At 36.7% G+C, this 22,405-nt stretch overlaps 1 protein-coding gene across 8 annotated transcripts in view; it reads left to right on the forward strand.

Annotated features, from left to right (window-relative positions):
• The window catches only part of SPOPL (speckle type BTB/POZ protein like), a 41,186-nt gene that overhangs the window by 12,476 nt on the left and 6,305 nt on the right, over positions 1 to 22,405 (forward strand). For 5 of the 8 annotated variants that reach the window (XM_068949265.1, XM_068949271.1, XM_068949270.1 and 2 more), the window contains exons 2-10: positions 4,680 to 4,814; positions 4,993 to 5,114; positions 5,385 to 5,536; positions 10,524 to 10,651; positions 15,399 to 15,576; positions 15,670 to 15,725; positions 17,394 to 17,516; positions 20,374 to 20,516; positions 20,589 to 20,657. In XM_068949265.1, the coding sequence (XP_068805366.1) occupies positions 4,737 to 4,814; positions 4,993 to 5,114; positions 5,385 to 5,536; positions 10,524 to 10,651; positions 15,399 to 15,576; positions 15,670 to 15,725; positions 17,394 to 17,516; positions 20,374 to 20,516; positions 20,589 to 20,657 (1,049 nt within the window). In that variant the 5' untranslated portion in view covers positions 4,680 to 4,736. The remainder of the gene's footprint in view (positions 1 to 4,679; positions 4,815 to 4,992; positions 5,115 to 5,384; positions 5,537 to 10,523; positions 10,652 to 15,398; positions 15,577 to 15,669; positions 15,726 to 17,393; positions 17,517 to 20,373; positions 20,517 to 20,588; positions 20,658 to 22,405) is intronic. The other 3 variants (XM_068949268.1, XM_068949272.1, XM_068949267.1) reach the window with 1 other exon arrangement.

A 22,405-nucleotide genomic window follows, 5' to 3' on the forward strand; every position in this document is an offset into this window, starting at 1 on the left:
TGCTTATATGGACATCAGACTATTACTCTGACGAAAGAAACACTAGCATGTCATTGTTGTATTGAGTTTTTATTCATAGAGGTGAGAGCTGGCAGAAGCTCCTGTTAACACTTAGGACTATTCTTCAAATAAACCCTCAAACTTCAAAATCTATTATTGGGACAGTGGAAAATTCCTCTTTAATGTATTTACATTTATGTGGTACTTTGTTAATGTGTTTTACCTTTTTGGTGAAAAAAGCTCTTAAAATAATTGCAATATGAGGCGTAAGAGTGAGAACGTTTTAGTAGAAATATGCTCTTATGTAAACCTAAGAGGTTGAAAAGGTTTTTTTTGCAATAATTTTAATACATATATAATTCATGAGTATGATTTCTGGGAAAGGAAACAAGATTATATATACTCATCTGATGAAATTCATGTTAAAGTGGTGTATAACAAAAACAAATGCTCAGAAAGGAAATAGAATCATCACTTACTGCTCCATGGCATTCAGTGTGGTATATCCATTTACTTAAAATGAAACAAAAAACAAAACACCCCATGCAAACCATAAACGTACATGTACTGTTGAGTTAGGGATATTCTGATATCTGAAATTATTCAAGGCAAATATTGTTACTAACTGGCACTGCTGCTTGCCCTGTCTTTGGACTGTAACTTTCAGCTGCTCTTTTGAGGCACAAATTTAATATCCAAGTCCTATTTACAGTTTCAATAGCAATTGTTGTGTCTATCTGTATACCTTGCTTATTTGGCAGCCCAGATGTGGAAACCTCAGCAGTGTGTGAGGAGCTAGGTGGCATGCTGTTTTGCAAAATGCTCCACAAACTTCCACTTTATAAAGCCAGAAACTTCCTTGTCCTCTTCCATTAAAACTTGTCTTAGTGTTCCCAGTGAATGTAAATGTGTTTTTCCTCTGATGGTCGGAGACTTTGTACTTGGAGGGAGACTTTCACCTGACGAACTGGCCGCGTAGACTGGTTTGTTAAGCCAAGTCCAGACAGGCAGGACTCTGCCTTGAAAACTCTTGGAGGTATCATATGATAATGTCCTGGCTCCTTCGATGCTTTGTTCCTGATAGCATGCAGAGGAATAAGTGCAGGTACTAGCATGAAAATTGTCCCTTTCACGGTAGGTTGTTTCATCCTTCAGATAAGAGTCTTCCTGCACTTTATCGATTTAATTCCACCCAGTTATTCTCTGCCTGGGTCTGTGAACTGCAGCTCCAGCTGTTCCCTACCGTTTGATCTAACAGGCTGCAGGGAAGGTTTGGTACTTGAAAACCTTTTTGTCTGAGCTGATGACAGTGGCTAATCAATGATTCATAAGCAGATTCTTCAAAGTAGTGTTTCGTCTTTTCCCCAAAGCATAGCACATAGAACAAAGGGTTAACATACACATGCATCTTTCTTCTCACCTGCACTTTAATTTTTCCTTGCATGTTCCCCTTTGCCCTGGTAACTGTCCGTAGCTGCAAGAAGTGGATAAGGCACACAGTGGCCTATTTAGTGTGCTTATGGGTCTGAGTGTCAGCCTGTTGACTAAAAATCCTTCCCTTCCCCAAGTCCCTGTGCACTTTAGTATCTTTGAAGTTTAGGCATTTTCATTAACCTTGTAGCTTTGGTAAATATACCCTATTACCACCCTTCCCAAATCCTGATTAACTGGACTAAGTAAAGCAAGGGGAAGGTAAGCAGTATTTCTAAATTATTTCCCTGCTATTTTATGACAGTCTTTTAGTATGTCTTAACAGGGTATCTTATCTTCTGTTTGACCATTATCTGTTTTTCAGATTCTTGTTGATTTCTTCCTTACTTTATCAACATGCCTTGATACATAATAAAAGAAAGTTCCTCAGCTCAGGCTCCCAGTATGATACCAAACTATTCAAAACTCTTGCCTTCTCCCAGTTTATTTTCAACCTAAGAATCTGATTGGCTTAGTAAATCCATACCAAAGAAAAGTGAGATTCCTGAGCTCCCAAAATCTTTGGGAAGCAGATTTGTAAGTCAGTTGTCTGCTCCTGAGAAACTTTACAAAAAGCTGAAGCTATTCAGAGTGATTTGAAAAGTGTACTTACAATCATGGCTTCTGTCAGATACTGTAATAAATAATAAAGGCCATGTGACAGGTCAAAGCACTCTGAAGTACAAATACCTTTCTGTAAGCTGTAGGTAGAACAGGTGCAGACACAAGGCAACTGAGTCATTACTGGCCATAAAATAAGTAAGTGACAGTTAACCACCTTTACTTAGACTTAAGTTCTCAGTTTATTGTGCTGATTTAGTTGCCAGACGGGGGGAGGCAGGTAACTATCTGTAGGTGGCATGCGGTCACTGGAAACTCCCTAAAGAGAATACTATAGAGCAGTTAATCTCAGCTGCCTTCTGTTTAGAAACCCCTTCAGAGTAAATGACTCAGACTTGCAGCCCCTTCAGGATTACTGGACTGCTCCTAGGAGTTCACTGATCTAAGGGACTGAAAGAATTGAGGAAGGAACAGATTAGAAATGAGATGATACTATGCATCTCAAGGAAGTGACAAGAAGAAATATAGCACATTCCTTGCTCTGTTTTTAGAATTCAGGAAAAGCAGACGGGTTCAGTAAGGCTGAGGTAAGCTGTTTTAATGCTTTCAGGTTATGGTTCTGTAGAAAATCCATCGTATATTTGGGTTGTAGCTTCAGCTGTTACCACTGAATATGACGTGCTTCCAAAAATCATGGTAACATAAGTATGTGTATTTGCTTTATGAAATAAGGATGTTCACATTTATCCTTCCCTGGGTTTTTCTCCTGGTGGCTCTGTGCAGAGATTTGAAACAAAGTAATACAGCTTGTGCAATACGTGCAATTCAATTAAAAAAAGCAAAAATAGTTTAGGGCAAGCAAGTTCCTTTATCTTAAATTTATTATTACTTTGTTACCAGTTACCATCTATTGAAAAAGCTAATTAGGTACTGAAGATTGCTATGTAGAGACATAAATTGTATTTAGAAAGAAAAGTCTGCTTTTGTGAGAGGTAGCTGAAATGTATTTCTGATTATGTTTGAATGTCTTGGTGATCCAGATCTTGCAGGAGACCTATTCAATGATTTCCCCCCCAACCCGCATTCTTGTCATAATAGATATGTTAGTAGAGATTTGATTGCATAGCATCTACTTCCTCATCTGATATAAAAGCTGAGAATGTGACTTTTTAAGGTTCTGTATATTCATGATTCAGAGTGATTCCTGTGTCAGCTGTCTTTAATGTGCAAGAGCTAATTTGTATTCCAGGTGAATGAGAAAAGGTACCAGAAAGGCAGGAGGAAAAGCATCCACTGAGGATCATAGTGATTCTCAGAATTCTTCTTTCAATAGGAATAATAAACTTGTTCGAGTTGTGAGTGAGTTGTATGCAGTCTTAGTGTGTTCTCACCAGTGTATACATATAAGCAAGGTGCTATGTGTATTGTCTGTCACTAGAGGAAGAGTCTCGACATCTGACATGATTAGAGCGATGTGCAATCAAATTGCTTTCAGTAATACAATGAATGTTATTTTATCACAGGCAAAAATGCCTACTTAGTGAAGAAAGCAATACTCAAGAAGATTGTGGTCTTCTGATCTTGCTTTACTGAGAGCAGGATATGTTTAAAGAAACTTTGCGTACCAGAGAGAAAATGATTCATGGTAGAAACAGTTGTTACTTTCATCTTGTTCATTGCACTTCTTTTCAGCAACGTAATGGAGCTGCTTAAGTGAAAAGCTATGCTTCTGTCAGGTAACTCCCTAAAGGAGACAGCGAAGCATACGTAAAGGAGAGTCAGCCCAGTAATCTTAGAGTCACCCTCTGAAGTGCCGGTGTTCTTCTGTTAGTTAGGTACAAGGGCTAGTGCAAGTAGACCGACCAATTATGTGTCTGTAGTTAGATGTGACGAATCTGGGCCTGTGGTTCCAATCCTGATGGATAGGAGAAATTGCAATGATCTCTTAAGTGATAAACTAGAAAAAAATTGCTTATTTGTTTACTATGGGGAAGTGCTTCAGAGTTGATGAGTTCACTTCAACTGTTTTTCAGCTCCGTGTTGCAATAGACAATCACCACATGGTTGTGATTATTATAGCCCTTCATTTAAATCTATCAGTATTAAAGATACAAGGCAACTGTGAAAAATGTATGAAGAAAATACTACTTGTACATAAAGCTTAATTTCTTTTCCTTCCCCCCTCCCCCTGCCAAAATCCCAGAGTTACTTGAACTTCTGCTCCCAGAAGGCTGGGTGTTCCTTCAGAACTGAAGTATACCTCTGTGGACAACTAATTACTTGTTACTAATATTTTAGTCTCACAAGGTCCTAGGTACCCTCGAAAACTTCAGGAAAAGTTCCTGAAAAAAGTTATGACATGACTAGAGTGTTCAAAGTAGTAATTGACAAAGGAAGCATTCAAATAATGTAATTAATGTTACTGAAGACGTTTGCTTTTATGAAGTACTGCATGAGGATTCAGCTCGTGGTTTGAGTACAAGTGGTTATTAATGACTGTCTGACTCCTGGCTTGTCTAAACAAGCGTCCTTTCAACTTCAGTATTCCAAAACATCCTTTAATAAAGAGAAATTTGAATATCATATTATAACTGTTTTTTCTGCACATAAAGAGGGTGACCAAAGGAACATATGAATTACTTTTTTAGGAAAATTACTGAAGTCTGGATTGCTATCTTGATACTATAAACCTGCAGTAAGTGGCAATGTCCAGGGTCCCCACCCCACCTCCCCCTGGAGAGATGTCCAGTGGACCTGTGGCTGAAAGCTGGTGTTACACACAGGTAATTTGCATGAATTCCAGTGGCTTTGTTTTCTTGTCATAGTGATCGTTTAAAAAACAAACAACAACAACTTTTCCTGTAACGCTTTTGAGTTGTGCTGACAGTCTAACTAGTTCTCATAGTTAATGCTTGACAAGTAAGTTGAACTTTATTGAAGTTTTGTACGTCTCTTGTTCAGGTTAAAGTAGTAAAGTTTTCCTACATGTGGACCATTAATAACTTCAGTTTTTGCCGAGAAGAAATGGGTGAAGTTCTAAAGAGTTCTACCTTTTCATCAGGGCCAAATGACAAAATGAAGTGGTAAGGTCTTTATTTTCACAATTGCTTTTGTTTTTGGGGGGAATTCTATTTTTGACTCACGGAGTTGTGAAGTTAAATGAGGAACAAATATTAAAATTAGATGGCATTTATTGAGATTTTGTTAAAGTAATGAGTGTTTCTAGTTTTATAGTTTCAAGAGTCACAGGGAAGCATTCATTTTGGTAGCTTGTGTCATCATGTCCTATAAAAATATTTCAAAATTTATTCTGAGTTCAATTTTAAAATGTATGCTTTCTTTGTTTTTTTCAGGTGCCTGAGAGTGAACCCAAAGGGATTAGACGATGAAAGCAAAGACTACCTGTCATTATATTTACTTTTAGTCAGTTGTCCAAAAAGTGAAGTCAGAGCAAAATTCAAGTTTTCCCTGCTGAATGCTAAAAGAGAAGAAACAAAAGCAATGGGTAAGGGAAACTTGAAAATAGTATAGCGCATGCGGCTTTGTAAGAATAACACAAAGAAAGCTAGTGCTGAAATTTTCCTCAAACGAGGACAGAGTTTAACACTGAGGCAAGCTTAAAGCATGTTTTAAGGGTCCTTCTGGAAACTTAATTAAAGAAATCTTATTCATTTTTCACACCTTTCTAGTCATTGAGCTATGTTAATTTTATCTGAAACAGTGTAAATCAAAATGTATTGCTAACTGCCATCACTCCAGATTCTTGCCACCTGGCTTCTCTAGCAGATTATTCTTGCTCCCTGTTAGTAGGGATGTATTTGCTTTCTGGTAAGTACAGTTGAAGGAAGTATTTGATTTCCATAGTTAATCAGGTTAAACATGCATGTTTTATTTAGACACTCCTTTGCAATGTTTTGGTTTATTTAGTCTGATTTGCACGTAGTCAGTTTAAAACATGAACCATGTCCCCAAGGAATTAGAGGACTCTGAAATAATTGATGATTCAATTTAATTGCCTTCTTGATTTGGAAAAGCAAGGCTCTTATTTTCAATCTTATGAGCACGGCCTTGATAAGAAACATTTTTTGGAAAGGCTGAAATTCCCAAGAAAATGTGTAATTCGCAGCTGACGTTCTTTCAATACTAAATATTTTGAGGACCCTTGAAGTAAAACAGACGATGTAAGTACTAATTGTAATCATTCAAATGAAATAATCTAATAGAAGTATGACTCTACCCATGCATGTGTGTTTGGAAAAGAAGCTTCCTATGCAGGGTGCCCTTCAGCCAGGTGTGGGATGTCAAAAAGGCTCAGGCTCAGTAAGTTTGGTTTTACTTTTATTAAAACTGTACTTGAGCGAGTATGCTTTTCTATGAGTCTCAAAAATAAACATATAAATCCATAGTCACCTTTCAGGTATTTAGGCATTTGTGAATACCTTTTTTTAAAAGGTGCTTATTTCCCGAAGCAGAGTCATTTTTACATGAAATTAGAGGGGGAAAAAAAAGTAATAGATTCCGTGGGCACATTGAGTAGTGGCTGAACGTAGAAGCAGTTTTTAGTCTGCTTGCCAAAGTGCAAGGTAGCACGTAATGCTAAACTCTGGCATCTCCAATCTGATTTGAGAACCTAATTTACCTCACAGACCAGCATTACATTGTTGAGGTTGTGCTGTTGTTAGTTCTGTACAAGAAGAATCTGTCTGCTTTTCTTCCCTCCTCCTCTTTGGACTTCTGAGATCTTGCTGGTTCTGCTCTGTTACAAGTTCAGAATCTGTTGGAAAATCTGTAGTTCTCCAGTGTCTGTGCCTAAAGTCTTCAGGGGGTTTTGTTCTGTTTTTTTGGAGTAGCTGTCTTAAGTGTGTGTGTGTGTGTTTTTTTTTTTTTTTTTTTCCTCCAGTCTCTAACTTCTCTCTGCTCTGTCTGCATACTGGGTCTCAACATTTTTGTTTGAGATATCCTTCTGTGCTACCGTCTCCTTGCATAGCTAGGCCTGTCTGTAGTCTTTAAAGTAAATCCACAAAATGGAGTGTAAATCTAAATATTGTAAGATTTTTAAGAAGTTAAATGGATAGACTTTTGGAAGAGAAGCAGATATGTATACTTACTTTGCTTTGTATTCATCCACTTCTGCTGATGGAGTTGACTCCTTCAGTCCTTGTAAGTCTCCTAGTTCTGGAGCTTACATGAATAAAACTACCTTTACATATTTGGTGGATCATTGATTTTTAGCCTGAGACAATATTCCTGTCCAGTAATGTATATTTATGCAGTTAAGTGTGATATGCAATCAAAGAATGTTTTGAAATAATCATAGGATCACAGAATGATTGAGGTGATCCTCAACCCCACCACCTCATGGTTACTGCAGCCAAGGCTGCCCCCAACCCCTGACCAGTTCGTTCTTTTTTGTAAGCATGAGATCTAGCTGAACATCTCTCGTCATAGGCTCCTCAGTCACTCATCAGGAAGCTATCATCAATGCCCTCCAGAAGTCTCCCAGATTGCTTGTACAGTGCCGTGTTGTCTCTCCAGCAGATATCAGCACGGTTAAAGTCCCGCGTGAGAACTGGGGCCTATGAACATCTGAAGTGTCTTCCAGTTGTCTGAAGACGGCCTCCTCTACTTTTTCTTGATCAGACAGTGTGTAGCAGACACCCACCACAGACTGACATGGACATCGTTGCCCTCTAATCCTGACCCATAAGCTCTCAATAGCTCGTCGCCTATCCCAGGGCAGACCCCCTGTATTCTAGCTGCTTTCTCACATGAGCTGCAATTCCCCTTCCTTATCTTCCTGGCTTGTCCTTGCTAAAGAGTCTTCATCCATCCAATCTGGCGCTCTAGTCATGTGAGCTATCCCACCACATCTCCGTGATCCCAATGAGTTTGTAGCACTGCAACTGCATGCACACTTCTAATTCCCCCCTCTTTGTTCCCGGTGCTGTGCATGTTAATGTAAAGGCACTTCATAGAGGCACCCAGTCACGCTGATTTCCCAGGACAGATACGAGAGCTTTCCCCATTCAGAATATAATGCTGTTCTGAGTGAAGGATAGATTTGATGTTGATTTTTGAGAATGCGAAGATTATTTGCCAAGTGGTACTTCAAGTGCTAAAAAGCATAAATTCTATGAGTAGATATTGTGGATTCAGTTTCTGCAACAGCAACTGTCCTGCATTTAGCACTACAGGATGTATAAACGCTCTTCAATTTTGGGGCATTACCAACAGAAGTGTTATTTCTTGGGCTTTCCAGCCATTTACTCTCTGATTCAGGAGATGGTCTATTTTCATTTATGCCTTACAATGATGCCCAACTCTAGGTGTCCTTTGTTAACTTGCAATTCGTGCGTAGACTGCTGTCTCAAATGAAGGAGCCGTGTATAGAATGAGTAAAGAGCTGACATTCTTATTTTATTAGAAACAAGAAAAATATATATACAGTTTTATGCTACTCTATTTCTGTAATTGTATGCAGTTACAAATTGCTACTGTTCATGTGATTTCAGAGGACTAATACTGATAGTAGCAACCGAAGGCGGAATTAAGAATTAGGCTGAATCTAGAAAAGACATTTTTGAATGTGAACTTGTAGTTTCACTTTTGCAATGTCATGGGATTTGTTGCAAGTTTTTAACAAGTTGATTTAAAAAAAAAAAAAAAGGGGAATGCGCGAATCCAGATTCCAAAAAAAACCAAAAAAAAACCCCAGCATCTTTAAAAATGACTGGTGGTATTTTTCTTTCCCGATGTTAAGATTTAAGAACGTAAGCAGTATTCTCTTTTTGTTCTGCCACCCTTCAAAGCCCATATTGCCATTCAGTTGGTGTTCAGTTGGCCTCTACTTCTGTACCCTGCCTTGGTAGCTTGTTTGTGGTTTTGGGGTGGGGGATGAGTGTTTGTTAGGTGATTTGGGGTTTTTGTGTTTGTGAATGTGAATAAGATGTGATAAGGTGACAGGGATAGAAAGACCTCCTGCATTGTCAGTTCCTGACTTGTTCTTCATTGTATTCATCAAATGTAATCGCAACCAGTAGGACATATTTTGCATCATCTATTTCTGGTGGAAAACTGTGGTGAATATCATTTCTCCAGCTGCTGGAAGTGAAAACTATCTATTTTATACAGAACAATATGTTATGCAGACAAGGCTATTTCAGTGATGCTACCAGGCTAACTGTAGAGGAGAGAAATTAAACTTTGATACTTTTTATTCTAGAACTTCTAGAAGGAATGCTTTTTCAAACCGATTATGCCATGAAAAATATTTTACTTTATTATAAACTTCTGAGTTAACTTTTGAATTGCTCTCCAGAAGGCTAAAATACCTATCCATAATCATAATATATTTCTTGACCTACTTTTTTGGAATTAAAGAAAAGCCCTGTCTTGGAGGGCTCTTAATTTTTCTGAGGCTCTGGTATTATATTTAAGAAGTATTCTTGCTCTTTTCCTGTTAAACAGTTTTCCTAAATATAATTTAAAATGTGGTTGATTCTACATGGGTTATGTGGAGACAGTTTTGTGAAGATATTTCCCATATTTTTGTTCAAAATAAAAATATGCAATGCTTTTTCCTGTGATTCTGCTTGTGGAACAAAAGTGACCAAATTGTAGGGGACATACCACGTAAAGTAACTTTAAAACTTACGTAAGCTGATGTATAAGTGTGTAACTGTTCAGAATAGAGCTTGAAGAGTGATTGATTGGTTGTTGATTATTAGGATTGAAGGATATTTGAAAAGATAGATTTCATCCTGTTAGCTCTTTAAAAACATGGGCTCAAGGTAGCTCTCTTTCAGCATGACCTTGGGAATCCTTTTGTGGGCTTTAGAACATTAGAACTGGGGAAAAACAGTTGTGTGGTCATAGCAAATCTGATCGATATCCAAAATATTACAACAAATGGCTAAAAAGCCGACTGAAGTATATCTATTTATGGTCAAAGAAATAGTTTAGTTAATTGAAACCATTTATTTCTGTTTTACCTTTTTCACTGTATTTGAAAATAATTTCAACCTGTGAAACAGGATTTTCCATTTCAGGAAGAAGTCAAAACAGAATAGTCCAACAACTGCAGAAGTCTTCTCAGAATGTGCTTGTGATGAGAAATTCATTGTAATGGTACTTTCCTGTGAACAGTTTCTGTTCTGACACAGTGGCATTTTGAAGTGTTTATTGACAAATTTTTCTCTTGCTGAATGGTGCCTAATATAAGATCTAAGGAGATCATGTGGTTGAATTGCAAATTGTGCTCCACTAAGATCTGAGTCTTTTTTTATAAAATTACATTATTACAACATAAAAGTAGGACATGATCAGTGATGGATTTCCTAAAAATGTGAGACACAAGACCTAAATGTTTAATTCATTAGTGAATTAATGCTTAAGCTTTCTTAGTACAGATTCTTTAGATATTATTATTTGCTAATTTTTTTAATTTAACTTCCTTTGTACATAATCTTTTTCATTATTTTTATTATTTTCAGAAAGCCAAAGAGCGTATAGATTTGTGCAAGGCAAGGACTGGGGTTTTAAAAAATTTATTCGAAGAGATTTTTTACTAGATGAAGCTAATGGTCTTTTACCAGATGACAAGCTTACGTTGTTTTGTGAGGTGAGTATAGGCTTTTAAGTGGTAAGTTTTTAGATAAAATATTTTCTGGTCTAATATAGATGTTTATTGATTGAAAACATTACTGTATGGTAAAAGTTATGTTTTCTATAAGCCGTAAATATAGTAAGATACAGATTTACTCATTATTTGCATTGCATTTTATTTCCTTTTTTTGATACATGTGTTTAGAAGCGCAAAGCAGGCCTGAGTTTATCGCTTGTAAACTGTTGGATTTCTCCATGAATCACCTAGGATTACATTAGAATCATCTATAAAGTTGCTTATGCAAAAGGTGGCTGATACATGCTGTCTATACAAATACCGTTTTACGAAGGTCACTTTTATTTAAAGAAGTTTCATTTGGAAGCAGAGGATTGTTCTCCGCTGCCTAAGCAAAAGGAAGTTGTTTGCATTGGGAAAAAGTCATCAGGAAGAATCAGTATTGCAGTAATATCATAATTTATGGGTTTTAAAATTTTTCAAGTAAACAGTTTTTAATTTGTGCAGCTGTCCTAATTTTGTATCTCCGTAAGATTCTTGTGAATTTTACTTCTAAAATACTTACAAGCATATTTTTAAGCAGACTACTGTAAAGTATTCTTTTAATGGCATTATATTTGAGGACACTCTTTTCATAGTAAATATTGCACTTCATTTTCTGAACAAATGCAAATCTTCTGTAGAAGGACTGGTTAGGGTTGAGAACTTGTATTGAGAAATATGCAATAAATTTCAATTCGTGGAGTATTATGGGTCACTTTATATTGATATAAGTTTTGCTGGTAGCATGAATTGTCATATTAAAATTCAATAAAATGCTTACTACATGTTAAAAATGGAAACCAGAGGAAGATGCAATGTAAGTACAGTGTATGTTAGATATACGTTTGCAAGTTATCACTGCTGCTATAGAGTGATTAGTGGCTTAGGAGGATGATAGATGCTTTAACTGCTAATAAGTTTGCTTTGATCTGTGTATTTACAGGAAATGTGCAAAATTGTCTTGGCAAGATAATAACTTAATTCTATGTCATTATACTGTGTAGGAAGAATAACTGAAATGTGGCCCCTGAGAATAGATGGTGCAAATATATAGTGCATCTATTTTTCACTTAGACAAGTTCCAGTAGCTGCATGATAAAATTGTTATGAATACAACTGTTTAGGTGATTAAAATCAGATGTAACAAGTGTTTTATGGTTCTGCGAAGATACTCATGAGTTTTTTTTTAATTTACCCTTTTTGAGTAGATTGATGTAAATAAACAGCCCTTCAAAATATTGTTTGGTTTTGGAAATATGTTGCTTTATATGACTTTAAAGATCAAGTTTGTACAATTTGAGCATATAGTGACTTTTCCACAGAGAAATATCGTTATTTAAAATCCAGCACTAATCTTTGAACAAAATTGTTTCCCTAAAGAATTTCTTGATGTTTTAAGTGAGTGGCTTATGTAAAATGTTTGAGCTACCCTGACTATAAATGTTGAAGGAAGCACAGTGTTTAGTTGTGCATGTTAAAGTAACTTCTGGCTTGGTTCAGACTAAAGCTAAAAAAAGATTTGGATCTCCAGTCTTTTTAACTCATTTATTTTGATGTGCTTTTCTAGCTATTAAGCTGTCATTAGAAATAACAGATTTTATTTGAAGGATCTATTTCTGCAGGCATCTGAAGGTTTTTGTCCTTTTTAAATTTGAGCATTAATTCCTGTGATTGTCTTACTGCTTATATCCTAGTTTGAAGACTGACTTACAACTTTTAACATTAGACTTGACTTGAAAGAACTTTAGCATATATAGCAGGTATTTAGGAAATGTCACTTGAGCACCAGCTGTGCTGGTGGGTCTCCTACCCTCTTGGGCTGCAGGAGGATTGTTTGTTCTTCCTTGGCAGTATATACAAAGATGTTTCTTCTGCATTGCAGAATGCTCTTAAGATCAGTTGGGTATGACCTTGGATTGGAAATTGAAGGATTAAGTTAAATACTTTGCAAAGTCTAGTATTGCCACTAACAAGTGACCTTTGATTAAATGCAACTTCATAATTTTATTTTTTTTAAGCAAACTGATCTCTGGTCCCAGTTCTCCCTTTGCATATAATCTTAAATTACCAAAATCTTGCAAGTATTTCTATTCGCTAATAGAATTGTAAATTCTTTATAGAGACTTTTTTCTTACTGAATGCTTTCACAGGTCTCAGTTGACTTATGCTGAGTGAGTAGTCTGGAGTATCACTTACACCATCTTTTACTGTTATAGTACTACAGACTCAAAAACAAGAAAATGTTATGTTATCAGTGTTAACTGTTGCTTAACACACTGAATTTGTTAAAATCATAGCTTATGCATCCTTATATACCCTTAAGCAGGAGGGTAAACAAGGTAAACGAGATCTGTTCACCTAAAGTATGCATGCAGTGCAAAGCTGTGCGTAGGATAGCTTCCTAAGAAGCAAAGTAAATCAGACCTTGTGGAGTACCTCGAAGTCCTAGCTAGGTTGCTACTCCTTTTTAAGCTAAGTTTTTTGCCATTGGTTTTAACCTCTCCTCATCATCCTGCAATTTAGTAAAGAAATACCCACATTCTTGTGAGTAATTTTTACAGGCGTTTACTCTGAAGTGCCTAAAGTAGTAAGGATTTGGCATTAGATGTTGCAAAAAGTGACTGTTTTATAATTGTTAGCATAAGGTGAGTTTTCAGTAGCTCTGTGGGATTAACTTTATTGAATTTCAACCTGATTTAAATAAATAATTCATTTAATTAAAAAAAATGAATGAACTTGATTTTAAGCATCCCATCTGGACAAGTGAGATATGAAATATCAGATCCCTGTAAGTGTTTGCAGTTAGAATCTTTAAAAGTTGTTATTACCTAGGCAGCTGCCTGGTAAGACAATACACACTGGCCACTCAGGCATACAAGATGTGAATTAAAATTTTGCTCAGGTTACATCTTAAAAGGATAGCTCAAAGCAAACTTTTCTGGTTTTACAACCATCAATTATGTATTAGAAGTCTCTGTAAAGTAATAGAAGCTTGGAACACCTGAGATCAGCTTAAGTAAATGTGAAGGATATGCAAGTTACTTTCCTGGGTGCTGACTGTAGTTAACAAAGAAAGAGGATCTGTGCAGACAGCTTGGGGCAGGAGCTTAACCTCAAGTGAAGTCTGTGGAGAAGCGAAACTCTCTCCATTGGCAGCAGAACAGATCTGAGAAGACGAGCTCTGCTAAGCTAAAGCTCCATTTGTGTGTTATTCCCTAAAATCACTCTGCTTAAGTGAAAACTGTGTCACTGAGTACATAGTAGCCCTATAGATCTTTAAGTGTAATAAATGTAGTCTTAATGTGAAAGTGAAATTTTGCAGTGCTTTCGGGTATGTTTTTTGTTTTTGTTTCCTCTTAAAAGGTGGAAGTATATAAGGGAATTTTTGTAACCTGGAATTTTTGTAGCATGGGATGAAACACAGAATTAGTCAATGATTCAAATCCCCAAGCTGCTGTCTTAATTGGATCATCATCCTCTTCTGATCTGGCATTTGGTTTGCATTATTCTGACTATCTGTGAAGCTTAGCCTTGCTATTTTTGCTTTATGCCAGATTCTATGCCTCTGGAAATCAAAGAAAAGACTGTCTCAACAGTTTTGGTATTTTCTTCCAATATATAATCCTAATTTGTGTATTTGGGAGGTGCAGTAATCAAGATCTTGTAGTTCTTCTCTGTTCTTCTTTAGGAAGCTTTTATTCTCAGGCCTGTGCTCTCAGACAACAAAAATAAAACCTGCTGAGCTATTCTTTTTCCCCAACAGACTAATTAAAAGGATGTGTAAAGATATCTGAAAAAAGCAAGTAAGAATGCTACTCTTCTGTTCACTTGTCCTTATTATGTAATAAGAGTTGAATGTGAGGAATAACGGCAATATATTCACTTCAGATGCACGTCATTCACAGTTACCTTAAAACTAGTTTTTTTTATAAAATTGCATCTTGCGAACATGCGTTTCATTATTAAAGTTACTTACCTATTATGTTTTATATTCCATTGACTTGTATTTCTTAAGGGTTTTTATCTTGGTTGGGAAGCAATCACTTATGATTTCTGCCTTATCTGGACAAAGTAAAATGGAACGATGAATGAGCAATGTTACTTACACTTAGCTTGCATTGTCATCTTGCGATTTAAATATGACCTTGTCCTACAGTTAAGAATAACATGCTATCTAAAATGTAGTTCACTTCTATGAAACTATTTTTTCCTGTGTTCTTATGGTTCTGATGGTCTATTTAGAAGTTTATTTTACTTAAGCGTGTGAAGTGTTGAACTGTTTGTTTATCTGTGAAATAGCGTTAACTTTTATTTAGGGATCCTGTTGGTATGCTAAGAACCATATCTGTCCTTGACAGACTGACTTGGGCTTTTTTATCATGTGGCATGTAGTACTGTGCTCTTCCTTTTTGTTTGGGTTGGGTAAATTCACAATGTTTGACACTCTAAGTAGAACCTGATTTGTTCTATGCTACTTAAGGGATTTTTCTCTTGTTTTGTAAAAAAAAAAAAAAAAAAAAAAAAAAAAAAAACAGACTCTAATTCTAGTTTTTGAAACCGCTGGTTTAGGGTTCTGGCCTAATACCAGAAACAGTCGTTTTTGCTTTGCTTAGGAATTGTTGAACTTCTAGCCATAGATGCTGTAATTTAATTATTTATTGGCATTCAGTTATGAAGGAGTTGTCTTGCTGTGATTTTCTGTTAGGTAAGCGTGGTCCAAGACTCAGTAAATATATCAGGACAGTCTAATACAAACACTTTGAAGGTACCTGAATGTCGACTAGCAGAAGATTTAGGGAATCTCTGGGAAACAACAAGATTTACAGATTGCAGTTTTTATGTAGGAGGACAAGAATTCAAAGCTCATAAATCTGTCCTTGCAGGTACTTTCTACTTTTATATTGCTATTTTTGTTGTTAAAATTGCTTAAAAACTTGAAATTTGATTATATTTAATATTTAATTCTCTTGCTACAGCACGATCTCCAGTTTTTAATGCAATGTTTGAACATGAAATGGAGGAAAGCAAGAAGGTAAGCCTTCCTAAAAACTTAACATGTAATTATTTATGCAGTGTGAGGAAGCAGAAGAGTTGCAGAAAACCTGATACGTTGTAAATTGATAAAGGTGAGTACTGTCTGGTGAATGAGTGGAGGTACTACTCCCTGAACTCTTTCCCAGTGAATTGTGTGGGAATTTACTCGTGCAGAAAGGATAGATAGGGCTGACGGGGAAAGATTCTGGAGGATTTGTGAGAGCCTTTTCTTTCGATTAACTTTTTTGTACCCTAGATCAGTTATGCTAACATGCTAGATCAGTGGCGTTAGTAGCTAACAATGTCCCTTTTTGCTTTAGTTTAAGCCCCTGCATAGGCCAATTAATTCTACTTAGGTGTTGCTATACCTGTATTGAAAAGTTTATATGGTAACTAGGGGGCAAATAAGAAAACTATATGTGAATTATAACTCAAATTAAGCACTGAAGTGGAGAACTCCTTTTTATTCAGTTTCTTCAAACACTTTATTTGTAGAAGTGTTCTGGATGGATAGTTATTTAATCAGCCCAGAGAGCTGCTTCTCCTTTTACACACTTGATATCTCCCGCAGCGCTGTTCGTGTCTGTCATGAAAAATAACATCTAAAATGGGTTATAGGCAGAATCCATGACTGTGAGTGAAAGGCAAGGGATTGGTCAGCTCACAAAGGGTTGTAATGGATATTCATCGCTTGGAAGTCTTGCAGGTTGCAGTGATGTTACTTGCCTGAATGAATTCATCAGAGGAGTATGGGGCTGCAATACACCTGACTTCTTTCAAACATGGAATTTTTCCTCTCTGCGCTTCCTCTCTGCAGAATTGGAATATTAGAGGCATTTGCTTGGGATTTCTAGAGCTAAAGGAACCCAGACATGTCTGTTGTTCCTGAGCAGCTTCACAGTTGCTCAGTTAAAGGTCGGAACACCTTCAGAAATGTGCCATGCTGGTGGCTGTCATGTTAGCCATGAATCTCCAGTGCAGCCCTGCTCCTAAATACTGTGCCTGCATAGGAAAGCAGAGCATGTATGTCTCGGTGTGCTGGATAGCCTACTGCATTACTTGCTTGTAGGGATACTGTTAGGGCATGGGGTCAAACATGCAAGACCACAGTTTTATTAAGGTCGCCTTCAGCTATATGACATAATTGAGATGTTTCTTTGCTTTCTAGATTTCAAGAATATTTCTGAATTTCAAGAATAAAACTTAGGCTGTGTGGATTCAACCTAAATTGACCCAAAAATGTCTCACTCTGTTCTGTCTGGTGCTCTGACGTCTAATATTCCAAGCACATCACTGTCAAATTGAAAACTTAACAGCATTTTTAAATATTCCTGAAACTGTGCCTTGATATACATATATATATATTCTTTTAGTGTACAGTCTGTGCCATAAATTCCACACAGAGCCAGACATTTCTAGAAAAAAATGTGCAGGTTAGTTTTTGTTGCCAAAGCTTTTCCAACTTATTGCTACCTGACTTTAAGAACTACTGAGCTGGATTGCTTTCTACTTAATATTGTTGAATGTTAGCTTAAATTTGTAAGGAATTCTGTCTGATGGGTGGCAAATGAAAAGTTGTAGTGTGCACATAGATGATATCTGATATCTTCACTTCAAAGTTATAGCTAAATTACAGAGGTTTTTGGTTATTCTTCTTCTTTATCAGAATCGTGTAGAAATAAATGATGTAGACCCTGAAGTTTTTAAAGAAATGATGAGATTCATTTACACAGGAAAAGCACCAAACCTTGAAAAAATGGCTGACAACTTATTGGCAGCTGCAGACAAAGTAAGTAATTAGCTCCTAAATTCTCAGAATTGCTGTTTGTTTATAGAACATGCTTAAATTTTTGCAAAATTGCTGTATATTTTGATTTCTTTAAATGAAAAGAAAAACAGGGGGCTCATGAGAATTGCAGAATAATGGGAAAGGATAGAAAGATTTCTAAACCTTCTCCTGCTAAAAAATGTCTGTCAATCTTCTTTGACCAGAAACATTTGAGCTATTAATTACATTTACTATACAATTTTTTTCGAAATTGAGTACTGCTAATATAGCTTGAAAAATCAGTCTTTGAATAAAATGTCTCCTACATCTTTATATTCTTGAAGAGGATTAATACAACTACTCGAATAACTGACTTCCCTAAAGTACTGCTACTTCAAAACTTTTTTTTTTTGTCTTCCCTACAAACTGAATAGTTGTAATCATTCATTTCTTCTGTATTGGGATCTTTACTGCTCTTTAAATCATTGTTTTTCCTACTCTGATTATTGAGATGAGTGGACTGCACTTCATCAAGGTGAGATTATTCCCTTTCATACTGTAACTTTTTCTAACTTTTTTTAAACTTGACCTAGTACCATTTTCTGTCTCCACTGCTTTAGAGCTTGAGTTGAAATTTTAGTTGACCGTCCTCAGAGAGCACTTAGTTGTCCTTTCCTGAGGATGTTTAAGTAGCTTAGAGCCCAGAAAATGTTTCTTCTAGTGTGTGTAATCATAAACTTTTCCACTCCAATTTTGTCACATAGCCTAATGTTGTAGATTTTTTTTTTAATCTAATTTTTCTTGAAATATTTCAGTTGTTTCTGGGATTTTACTTTACAGAAGCTATGACATTTCTACTATCACCTTGCTTTATACTTTAGGGCATGGCCAAATCAAGACATAAGCTGCCATAGCAACGTTCTTAGGTGTTACCATCTCTATAGCTGTCCATCACTGGTTCTGCAGCCAACCCTTTCTATTTAAAAAAATAAAAATAAAAAAATGTTCATAGACTTTATGTGCAGTTGCCAGCTTATTTTTTCTAGTACTGAAAGTAGCTTAAGAAAACTCTACTGAAGGGAGGCTAAGAATCTTTAGCTGAAAGTATGGCAATTTCTTGCCACTGTTTCCTTAAAATACTGGTAGTGAAACTGCGTGTTCTCAGAATCACAGAATGGTTGAGGTTGGAAGGAATCTCTGGAGATCATCTAGTCCAACCCCTCTACTCAAGCAAGGTCCTCTAGAGCAGGTGCCTAGGATAACGTCCAGGTGGGTTTTGAGTACCTCCAGGGAGGGAGACTTCACCACCTCTCTGGGCAACCTGTTCCAGTGCTCTGTCACCCTCACAATCAAGAAGTTTTTCCTCATGTTCAGACGGACCTTCCTGTGTTTCAGTTTGTGCCCGTTGCCTCTCGTCCTGTTGCTGGGCACCAGTGAGAAGAGGCTGGCCCCAATCAGTCCTATCACAGTGATGAAAATCTTCTCAATAGCTAATTTCAAGAAGTGATTAAATGTTTGGGGTTTTTTTTGGCAATTTAATGGTGGGTTGCTTTTTTGATTTTTTGCTGTTGCTTCTCTTTATTTTGTTTTTTAAATCTCCTGAACTGTCCATATCCTCACTTTGGTGACTTTACCACTGTTGTTCTTTCCTTGCTTCATTGCCAAAACTGATTGCATTTTGACAATTTTCAGCATACTCAAGTGGGAAGGAGAGAGATATGGTGTTATTTTAGTAATACTAGCTTTCATTTAGGGAATAATTGATAAATGTAGAGAGTAATATGAGGTGTATGATTATCTGCAGTAGCAGGTAATAAAGGTGGTGAGCTAGGAGATCCCTGTAGCTTATTGTGACAATGAAGAACTGCTAGAAACTTTGTGCTATTCCTTCTAAATGTGAAATAATTATCTAGAAAAGAGTATTCTGCATATTACCAAAGGAATTACACTATTACCTGGTAGGTACAGATCTGACTGATATTTATGTACTCTAAATGGAAGCATCCTGAGGCGATGTAATGATAAAAAGGAAGTAAAGATGCATAGGTCTAGAAACATAAAAATTGGCCCAAGAATTTGACTTTTTTCAATGGTGTTTTTTATTGTGTGGAACAGTTACTAATACAAATGTATGTGTGACCATTTGAGAAAATATATATGTGTGTATATATGCGTGCCACTTATGCTTCTAGAATTCTTTTCAGACTTAAAAACTGTCTGAAGAATGCTAAACTAAATGGGATTGAGAAGATCTCAGTAGAAATATATACAGCTGAACAGAAACTGTTCAATGTATGACATCTTTCAAAAAAGCACTGCTTATTTCTGCAAAATATAGTATCATGGGGATATAATTATTCTGCCTCTTTTTTTATTAGGCTGTGTCAGGGTATGAGAGAAACTAATATTCAGAGATGGAAAAGAACCTAGAACAAGTTGATTTCAAACAGACTAATAAATTTTGCCTTGTACAGTTTCATGAAACTTTCCATTGTGCAACTTCTTGCCCCTTCTTGCTTTGAGGTATCAGTCCATCTGATAGGGCTTTGACTAAAGTACCTGTGCCTTTTCTTAGCATTCCTTCAGTTTGGTAAGGGAGAAGTAAAAACATCCAAATGAGTTGTTTTTGTTTTATTAAAAGTTCTCCCAGTAACACACTTAATCAGTTTGTGTCTAACATAATGCATTTTTTTATTATCTGAGGGTTCTTAGATGCAATGCATTGTATTTCGAATTACCTGTTTGGAAGAACAGTGGTCCTGAGCTTGAGAAACACTGGGCGTTTTCATGACTAGAACTGTCTTTAATACTGTCTGTAGAGATAACAGTAGAAAGAATAAGTTTGAAGAATGATTAGTGTAGTTTTTTCTTTTGTCAGTATGCACTGGAACGGCTGAAGGTCATGTGTGAGGAAGCACTCTGTAGTAACCTCTCGGTAGAAAATGTTGCTGACATTCTTATCCTCGCAGATTTGCACAGCGCTGAACAGTTAAAAGCACAAGCAATAGATTTTATTAACAGGCAAGTAGCATCTGTGAGACTATAAATATATTTGATGTCTATGCTTTGCATACCTTCTCAATATTTGCACAGTTCTCTCTATTGCAGGTGCAGTGTTCTTAGACAACTTGGGTGTAAAGATGGGAAAAACTGGAATAGCAAGTAAGTTTTCCTACCTCACTGCATTATCTACAAACACTCATAAATCGATTACAGATCTTAAGAAGTGTTACTTTGAAGAGGTATTACTGTTTCCACAGTATTGAGTCAAGTCGCTGATTGTAAGTGAAGTAAAATTCAGCAGATACTTCCCTAGTTATGATTGTGACTTTTCCTTTAGAGGATATGAGGAGTTATCTGCCCTCTGCTGTGAGATAATGGTAGCTAGTTTTGTTCCCCATCTGAGGACATATCAGTGCTGTGAGTAGGTGGCAGCAGATTTTATAAAGAAAACAATTCTCTTCAGTAATCAGGTGCGTGTTTGGAGAAGTGGCAACCTAGGTGTGGTTTCAAGACTTGCTTAGATTGTTCTGAGCCTGCAGTATTGCCAAAGAGGAGGGCAGTTGCTCTTTTCACCTGTGGTGACACTTGTGCACCTTCCCGCATGCCAGCACTGGTGCTCTTGTGGCCACACAACTAGTCAGGCAGGTCTCTCTGATCTGGCTGGCTGTATAAATGCTAATGCTGATACTAGAAATAGGTTGAGAATATGTGGCTGAGCCTGTAGACTGAGGGCAAAACTGCCCGTCTCGACTGCAGCAGGTACTTAGGACAGCTTGTGCGAATCATGCAATAGTAGTCTGAATGGTAGTCTGAAACATGGTAAAAAGATGGAAGAGTGTTTGCTTTTTGCCATCAGAATCTCCAGAAAAGTTAGTCTGTATTATACCGGGCACTTTAAAAATAGAGTACTTTCCCTAAACAATCTGAGGTCTTGACAGGCCTAATTAATGAGTATGCCTTGAAAAGGAAGGGTGATGGCAGAGGAATAGAAAAAAGCAATAAAATAGGTAATAAAAGTAAGTGAGAGTACATACCAATTTAGACTAGTTGATGCAGTCCTTCTCAAGTAATTTGGAACTTACTGAGTTGACGTCTGTCTTGGATAATTGGAAATAAAGATGCTGGTCATCTTGATTTCCCTGATTTATTATAGGTGCTTTACCTGAAGCAATTTGAGAGGGCCTGGCTTAATTCTGTTTCTCAAGGTGCTTACGCTTACCGACTTGTATCGTAAAGGCTTCTGTTAGAAATCTGGGGATGGATTTTTTGAGAGATCATTTAGTCTAGGGGTCAGTTGCTAACTTATAAGCTTGACTGTGCTCCTGAAACAATAAGACTGTCATAAAAGGCTCTTGCAAATACAGGGCAATTGACGTTTGGGATCAATGTGAAAACTGTTGGTTCCAAACAATAATTTTATGCTAATTTTCTATCTGGTATGCATTCCCACATGGTATACTATTCTTGTGCACAGTGACTTTTGTGCTTTTTATTTTACGTTATTCTACAAAAAGTAAATACATATATATAGAGACAGACAGAGAGAAAATGCCTCATTTTTACCTGCTGAATGTTGGTGTGATACTCACTAAAATCTGTTGTTGCTTCTATATCAGTTAAATTTTAGTGGTTCACATCCAGAAAAGCCATTAACATCTATTCTGAATATAGTTCATGATCTTGTACTGAAACAAGAGCAAATATCCCCAAAGTATCCTTCACTGATACTCTTTAAACTGCAAGCTCTTAGGGAAGGGTTCCGCAGTATGCGTAGCTAATCTGCCTTCATAACTCTTCCTAGTATAAAAATTAAAACACTTTTTCCTGCAGATTCAGCTGATTTGTCTTGTCATCCTTCCTTCTCCCCAAACTGAGCATGATATTCTTTATAACAAAATCTGTGTGCA

Source organism: Struthio camelus, chromosome 6, assembly GCF_040807025.1.
Source record: "Struthio camelus isolate bStrCam1 chromosome 6, bStrCam1.hap1, whole genome shotgun sequence".
Classification (NCBI taxonomy): Eukaryota; Metazoa; Chordata; class Aves; order Struthioniformes; family Struthionidae; genus Struthio; species Struthio camelus.